At 51.6% G+C, this 7826-nt stretch overlaps 4 protein-coding genes across 4 annotated transcripts in view; 2 read left to right on the plus strand and 2 right to left on the minus strand.

Moving 5' to 3' along the window:
• Positions 1–1086: 1086 nt before the first annotated feature.
• On the minus strand, positions 1087–2691 carry PV06_11678 (uncharacterized protein; the record flags this gene model as incomplete). Its single annotated transcript, XM_016413389.1, has 2 exons — positions 1087–2365; positions 2424–2691. 2 exons carry the CDS (start codon positions 2689–2691, stop codon positions 1119–1121), a joined length of 1515 nt encoding a protein of 504 aa, XP_016256219.1. The 3' UTR covers positions 1087–1118.
• Positions 2692–3221: 530 nt separating this feature from the next.
• Positions 3222–4076, plus strand: PV06_11679 (uncharacterized protein). Its single transcript, XM_016413390.1, has one exon. It carries the CDS (start codon positions 3293–3295, stop codon positions 4055–4057), a length of 765 nt encoding a protein of 254 aa, XP_016256220.1. The 5' UTR covers positions 3222–3292; the 3' UTR covers positions 4058–4076.
• A 548-nt stretch (positions 4077–4624) lies between these two features.
• PV06_11680 (uncharacterized protein) lies at positions 4625–6511 on the plus strand (the record flags this gene model as incomplete). Its single annotated transcript, XM_016413391.1, has 1 exon — positions 4625–6511. One exon carries the CDS (start codon positions 4625–4627, stop codon positions 6509–6511), a length of 1887 nt encoding a protein of 628 aa, XP_016256221.1.
• Positions 6512–6777: 266 nt separating this feature from the next.
• Positions 6778–7826, minus strand: part of PV06_11681 (uncharacterized protein) — a gene marked incomplete at both ends in the record, with an annotated part of 3712 nt that continues 2663 nt past the window's right edge. Inside the window, 2 exons of the mRNA XM_016413392.1 lie at positions 6778–7447; positions 7518–7671. Of these exons, the coding sequence (XP_016256222.1) occupies positions 6778–7447; positions 7518–7671 (824 nt within the window). The remainder of the gene's footprint in view (positions 7448–7517; positions 7672–7826) is intronic.

Below are 7826 nucleotides of genomic sequence, written 5' to 3' on the forward strand. Positions count from 1 at the left end.
TAGCATACTAGAAGCTTCCTTACAATTTCCAAGCATGCGGAATGATTCCATAAGACTTTTTGTCAATGTCATGATAAGTCGGTTGAGCCTCATATCACAACAAGGTGGACAACTTTAGCCCATGCATCAACGACTGGCCAAGAACACCATACGGATCCAATACAGCTGTGGAGGAAATTGCAGCAAAAGGATTAGCTCGAGCGTCCGAAGAGGGACTCTGACAGTAATATCGTGGTTTCCACAGTCTCAAAAACAGATGAACCCATGCACACTGTGGTAGGCGAATGTCACCTGCGCGGCGTCATGAAGGGGGAAACACCCAACGACTCTGGCTTTTCATGGTGCGCTATTTGATTTGCATGATGGCGAGATCCTGAGAGCTACTGGTGCAGAATAAGTGTCAGTTACCCTGAGTTAAGGCTTTCATTTCTTATTGCAGGCCTGTCCGTCCGTCATTCTACAGACAGTAGTCCAAGATCTCTTGAGAAGCCGTTCCAATGAACTCAATCAGCTTCTTACCTTTTCGTCCGTTTCCATGCTGGTCGAGTGTTCATCCCAGTCCCAAGCCTAGATTACAGGTCCCCGAGAACCGTGGATGCGGCGAGTCCAAACGATCCCTGTGGCCGGAGATCACAACCATATCAAGAGGCCTTCTTGCCACAGGAGGTAGGTCGTACCAGGACTTCCTCCAGTGCCCGCTTTGCTTTGTGAAGCGTGCGTCAATGATAGTCGAATAACCTGCGGCTCATTCTGGTCGCTGCTTTGCCAGCTTCGCCCTTGTTTCGAGTGATCAATGCCTTGGTGTAGTCATAAATGCATATACTGCTGACCGTTCCATAACCTCACATAGCCGATACCCCTACCCGGAACCGCACCGGTGGGGTTGGTTCGGTCAAGCTATGGTCAGGCAGTGCTCGTTTAGTAGTGGGTAGTCGGGACACCACACTAAGACCTTGAACGCCAGATAACTCATAATGTACGCGACGACGCTACGATACATACTGATATCTCAAGCACTGCGTGCTGGTTTAAGAATCGAAGGGTTGCTGAGGAGAAAGATCTACAGAAGAAGCTTGCATATTCACTGTCCAACCAGAGTCCAGTTTCAGTACCCGTCATTAGGCTGAAACCTCTCCATGCGAAGTCTGCACCATTGCCTCTGGACATCTGAAACGCTTATTGGACCACGCAAACCAATTGATAGTGCTCAACACTGCGACTATGGCGAAGACAACAATGGCATAATTCATTGTGACGCCCGTGACCGGAACATAAAGTGGAAAGCAAAGCCAGACAAAGATGAAACAGATCCAGACCACACTGATCACATTCAGAGCACGCCCAACAATCTTGCCGAGGTCAAAGTAATGTGTCGCGGCAAAGACTTTTCGGTGCTGCAGCAAAGCACAGGTAATCGGGATGGCGTAAGATGCGAATATGAAGAGGATGCCGGCACCGAGAATGGCGTTCAGGGCGGTTGAGGAGCCCAATTCGAGAAGGCCAATTAGTATGCACACCAGGAACCCGAGCAGAACTGCATTGACCGGAATTGAGGATCCAGCGGACATCCTGCCCATGGTACCGGAGAAAGGCATGCCCTCGTCGCGTGAGAAGGACCAGAGCACGCGTGAGAAGGTGGTCAACAAGGTGGAAGAGGCGAAGAGGAAGCAGATTATGAAAACAAGTACCCCAACGATCGTCAAGGGTAGATTATTGAAGGAGTCAACCATGAGTTGAGCGATAGGCTGGCCGCCGACTGGGGCGAGGAGGTTGACGGGGTTGGTGATGCAAAACATGTAGACGAGAAGCATCACAAGGCCGCTGATCGCGCTGAGAAGTGCGCTCAGCGCCATGACTTGCGGAACCTGACGATGAGGATTGGGCATCTCCTCAGCCACGTGAGCCGCGCAGTCGAAGCCGTTCACCGCTGTGAGACCAGGGAGTAAACCGAGGAAGAACACAACCCCTTTCGAATTCCAGCCCGTACTGTTGACGAAATCGACAAAGACAAAGTCAGCGCTTTGCTTGGGATGTACGCGGACCAGGAGCGCAATCATAACAAATAGCGAGGCGACGTTGATGTAAACCACTAGACCGTTGAGGATGTATGGATACCACTTGAACAAAGGAATATTGATCACGACGGCGAACAGCCCTGTGCCAACGTAGCCCAGGTAGTAGTGCCAGGGCTGAACAATGAAAGTGGTCCGGCATATCTCGACCAACGCAAAAATGAGCTGCGACGTGATCAGAAAGCACGCCGCTGTCCAGCAAAAGTAGCCTGCGCTGGTGAACCATCCCACAACGTAGCTCAATGGTCGTGCTCGAGGTTTGGGTGCCAAAATAGCAGTCCAGAAAATTTGACCTACACCGCAACGTTAGTTAATGGCCATCTTTTATCCATGGCAAAGGCGAAGACTTACCCGCAGAGTGAGGCATAATAGAAGCCATCTCGGCCAGCGAAACACAGACACACATGTCTAGGATGACAACCATGATATAGCCAAAGATGCTCACGGGGCTCCCACCTACCCCGATCGAAACAGCAAGGTATGTGCCGATGGCTAAGGGGGTTGAAGTTATCGAGTACGCTATTCCCAGCGTGCTCCAAAGCTTGAACGGCTTCGATCTGGGCGAGACACGTCCTGTGCTGACGTCGATGTCGGTTTCAGGCTGGAGAACCTCTCCCATCTTGAAGCCTTCGTCAAACTTGACATGGTGGCGGCGGAATCGTGTAGGCCAAAATATATGCAGCAAGATTCCGTGGTGGCACAACTTTGCTCTCGGTGGACAGTTCTCCCATCTAATACCAGATACCACTGCAATAAGGTCTCGAAATGAGGGACCCAACCCCACGCCACCCCCGCAAGCCCGTCAAAAGAGGTTTCATGAGGACGGGGCAGGTGACAGCGAATACGCTTAACCCTGGATAAGCTTAGCCTTATTCGACGACCGGGTTTCGAGCCAACAACCGACAATAAGATTGTACCAGCCGAAGACTAGTCGCTGTTTTGGGAAGCTAGATAGCAAATTGCCTATGAGCGTCTCTGTCTTATGCATAGCTTTTGATAGATGCAAACGAATCAGGGCCGATCTTCAAAAACTACCATCAAGTCAAGACTAGTCTTCTTTCGGCTAAGGTTCCGGCCGCGGTCGGGAGCTGGAAGGATCCATCACAGCGTGAGATTTCTTTGCACAATCAATCTATAATAACACTCATTGTTTAGCCAGAATCGTCCATCGTCTCCTACCAGCCACTTTTGTTACCGACACGTGATAGCACATCAACAGAATGTCCAAATCACTTCAAGGGAAAACGGCAATCGTCACAGGCGGGTCTCGGGGCATTGGCGCAGGCATTGCCGTCGAGCTTGCAAGCAGAGGTGCCAATGTGCTCATCACGTACCAGAGCGCCCGGACACAAGCCGAAGAAGTGGCAGCAGAGGTTCGCAGCCACGGCAGCGAAGCACTGATCATTCAAGCTGGAGGCAGTGACAAGACCGGGCCGACACGTATCGTTGATGCGGCCGTGAAGAAGTGGACGAAAATCGACATTGTCATCAACAACGCCGGAGCAGGTGACGACTGCTTGCTGAAGGACATGACATATGACTTGTGGGACAAACTCCTGAACTGCAACGTTCGATTCGCCACCTTCTTGGTGAAAGAATGTATGCCTCATTTCGGCCCAGCACCTCGCATTGTCAACATATCGAGCGTCATGGCTCGTATGGGTAGTGCATACGGAACCGCGTATACAGCATCCAAGGCCGCCTTAGAAGGAGTAACCAAGGTCTGGGCCGTGGAACTCGGGCAGGACTACAACGCGACTGTCAATTGCGTAAACCCCGGCCCCGTGTGCACAGACATGTGGCTTCGAGACACAGGTGCGGATGTCCTGGCTGAGTGGGATGTCAAGATGAAGGAGACCCCGGCAGCGGCCAGAATCGGAACTGTGGATGACATTGCGCAGATTGTGGGATTCTTATCCGAGGAGGGAAGCAGGTGGTCGACGGGCAGCACGGTGAATGCGAATGGAGGACTATGCTGCGTTTGATCTACCAAAAATTGTTTCTAGCAATCCAGCACTGATTGCCATGCTGCATATGATTGCTATGTACCTATATATATATATATATATATATTTGCCACAGGTTTCAAGGACCGATGATATCGCCGGAAGTTTCGTTTCATCAATGGGTTATCCTTACATTTGCAGCCATTGTTGTCGACAGTGACCGTCCTATAGTTTTACCAGCAGCGTTGTTGAGATGCTGAAGTCAAGGTCGTAGGTACCGTGTCTAGGCGAGGTGGCCAGCCGAGACGTTCTAGGGGTTTCAAGTGGTGCAACCGTATCACTTGGTGTCCATCTGCGGTGGGGCCGCTACTGACACAGAGATGCAAGCCCGACTAAAAAGCAGGGCATCCGCTCAGTTACAGCTAGCTCGTGTGCGAATGGGCCAGAATTGCCTCCCCACCTTATCTCTGAAAGCTACCTAGATAAGGGTTACGTTAATAAACCCTGCTTTCCCCGCCCTTACCTTCCTCATCTTACCAGGCAGATTTCAATCTGCTCCGCCACCAACAAACCGACCGCATCGTTTGCGACTGCCATCAAGGTTCCATGCCTCGGTCTCGCAAACCCCGTACATTCACTGTGTCGCACCCTCCACCTTACAAAGCTAGGGCTCCTGTCAGACGGACGAAAACATACACGGGGTGCTGGACATGTCGAGAGCGTGGCACGAAATGCGATGAGCAGAGACCCGAGTGCCGAAGATGCTTAAACGCCGAAATCCGCTGTGAAGGATATAGTGTGAGGCTAGTTTGGGAAGACGAGCAGAATAGCGGTCACCGTGTTCAACGACGAACGCTTATACCAAGGCAAGACCCTGGGCATCCATCTCTCACCTTCGACGAGCTTAACTCTGCGTTGGCTGAGATCGACTCGGCCGGCATCGAACCGGACATCGCTTTTGCAACAAGCAGTGGGCCATTCTCCGTTTTCCAATTCTCGCAATCAACGTCACCCAGCCATGAAGCCTCTCTTTTCCAGCGAGCTGATCAGATTAACAGTCCGACAGCAAAAGATTCCGCCACGACCAGCCCCGCAGAAGGGAGTCAACAAAGCCATGCTTATGCCTCTGCAGCCTCAGTCCTGTCCGCCTCACCGAGTACGGTTTCCAGTCTTGACGGAAGTGAAGAAGACAACAATGAGCACTCATGCATGGCTGAGGCCAGCTTTGCCGAATATGAACATCCTGATGCGGCAATGGCCATGATATCCATCAAACAAAAAGTTCAACCACATGTCACGAATTATCTATCATCCGCCTCACCAGACGAGCGTGCGCTTTTGCATTATTGGATCACTGAACTAAGCGAAATGATGATACCAACTCCACGCCGGGATAACCCCTTTCGCACTATATTTATTCCTCTGGCGCTTGCAGCATCGGACTCGACCAGAAGTTCTTCTGCAAATGTAGCCTTGCTACACGCGATATATGCTGTCTCTGCCTTCAATCAGGCCCGAATTCCAACCTCTCCTGCATATGTGGAGGGTCTTGGTACGAAACATCATGAAATCAGTCTCCGTCACCTATGGATGGCTTTATCGCAGGACGAGGCCGAGGCCGACTCGCCGCACCGGGAAGCGATTCTAGCAACCATCATTACCATGTCATCCATTGAGGTCATGATAGGAGCCTCTGCAACCTGGCGTACCCATCTGGCTGGTGGAAAGTCTTGGTTACGTTCGACCATAGCAAGCAATGCCACCCAGAGTGAAAGTTTCTGGACGTTGTGCCAAATTTTCATTTGTATCGACACTCTGGGAAATCCTGGCATCCGTGGTCTCACACCAAGCAGTATCCTTGAACCGCTTGAGACTCGCAACTGTCCCCTTACAAAAACCATACTGGATAAGCATTATTGCTTGGAGGAGCTCTTCGGGATTACGAAGTCGACGTTGGAGGCGATCATGAGAATCAAGCATTTGTCAACTTCTGCTCGTCAAGCGACAGAGGAAGAAATAAGCGACTTGGAAGTTCACATCCGAGTCAGCGACCCTGATACCCTTGTTCTGGATATAGATGGAAGCGAAGACGGTCTGGCTCGCCATCATACATGTGCCTTCTTTTGTGCGGCTGTCATCTACTTCGAACGGCGGCTCAAAAATACACCGGCTACAAAGCTCCAACGTCTCGTGCGAAGGAGCCTCGATCACCTTGAAGCCATCCGCAATCTCGAAGTCGAACGAGGCTACAAGGTGTGCGGACTGTTCTGGCCCGAGTTCGTCACAGCGTGTGAGGCCGAAGATGTGGCCGGTTTGCGCGCGCGGTCGCTGCGGATGTTTGAAAAGGGTCAATCAAAGGGCATAGGAAATATCCTATCCGCGAAGAAGGTTGTCCTTGATGTTTGGCAGAGAAGAGATTGTAGCACCTCGAATGAGGACATCTCGTGGGAGAACTCGATGGCCAAACTAGGACTCGATATCATCTTAACTTAGGTAGGGCGGATGCATGGCTCTGGGAGGGTTTGGTAAAGCTGAAGTAGCCCCTGTGGATGTGATCAATGGATGGATAGGGCGCTTGAAAGGCAGAAACTCCGATCAAATAAACAGAAGATATCTCTCGGACCGTTAGACATCGGGTATTGTCGACATCGGGGTGTAGAATTTTAGGCGCCATTCGTATGAACAGGTTTGTGAGCCAAATGTCCCGAAGACACAACAATGCAATATCCAGCGCCCGGCGATATGCTATAGTAGAACCTCTAATGAGCTCCATGCCAGACTTCTCCCGGAATGACGCCCTTGTATCCGCTGACTTCATCCAATGCCTCTTCGATGATTTTGACACCCTTCTCGAGCTGTGCATCCGTCATCACCATGGAGACGCTCATCCGTAAGCGACCCTCCAGTGCATAAAGCAACAAACCTTTGGCCAAACACAGGCCTCCGACACGGCGGGCAGTCACACTTGCCGCGGCGTCCTCGTTTATTTTCACGCTGAAGTCAGCACCCCGAACCTCCACACTGCCCACATGTCTGTGGCGCTTCCAATGCTGTGTCAATTCCTTGAACTTGTTTCCCAGATCTTGCGCACGCTGGATCATGTCCTCCTCGTCGATAGCTCGGATCGCGGCTTCGGCAGCGGCGATCGCTAGCGGGGTGTGGGCAAAGGTTGAGCCACTTTCGTACGGCTTCAGGACCGCCATGATGTGTTTGTCGCTCAGGACAAACGAGGCGGGATATGCTCCGCCGGTGATAGATTTTCCGATGACGAGCATGTCTGGGCGGCAGTCGTCTCCGAGATGGTTGAAGGAGAAGAATTTGCCGGTTTTACCAGAGCCCATGCGGACCTCGTCTGCGATGAAGAGGATGCTGTACTTCTTGCATAGATCATACACTCCACGAGCGTAATTCACCTCTTCTTCGTACGTGCTGGGACCTTCATCAGCGACGCACTCGGCGGGAAGCAGCTAAAGCGGGGATTCGTGGAACGTCTACTTACTTTCCGGTGTTGCGAATGGACTCGATAATGACGGCGGCGACACGGCCATGGTGCTCTTGAAGGCACTCCTCCATGTCCGATAAGTGACCATACCTCAGAGGTTTGGATGTGGTCGGATTGCAGTTCATGTGTTGGTTACTATCGAGTCCATACTCTACCGGTAATGGTCAGCGACGTTGACATAGGGAAGAAGAAGGCTCACCTGTTCTTGCTGGACTGGGGTCCTGCAAGTTCCACACACCTCCCGAGAGTCCATGATAATTGCCTGAAACTCCCAGGACAAGGACTCGATCCGATGGTACGCCTTTG

The sequence above is a fragment of the Exophiala oligosperma genome (assembly GCF_000835515.1).
Source record: "Exophiala oligosperma strain CBS 72588 unplaced genomic scaffold supercont1.51, whole genome shotgun sequence".
In the NCBI taxonomy this organism is placed as follows: Eukaryota; Fungi; Ascomycota; class Eurotiomycetes; order Chaetothyriales; family Herpotrichiellaceae; genus Exophiala; species Exophiala oligosperma.

Coding starts and splice junctions, on each gene's coding strand:
- PV06_11679 (XM_016413390.1), top strand. CDS start 3,293: ATGTCCAAATCACTTCAAGGGAAAACGGCAATCGTCACAGGCGGGTCT.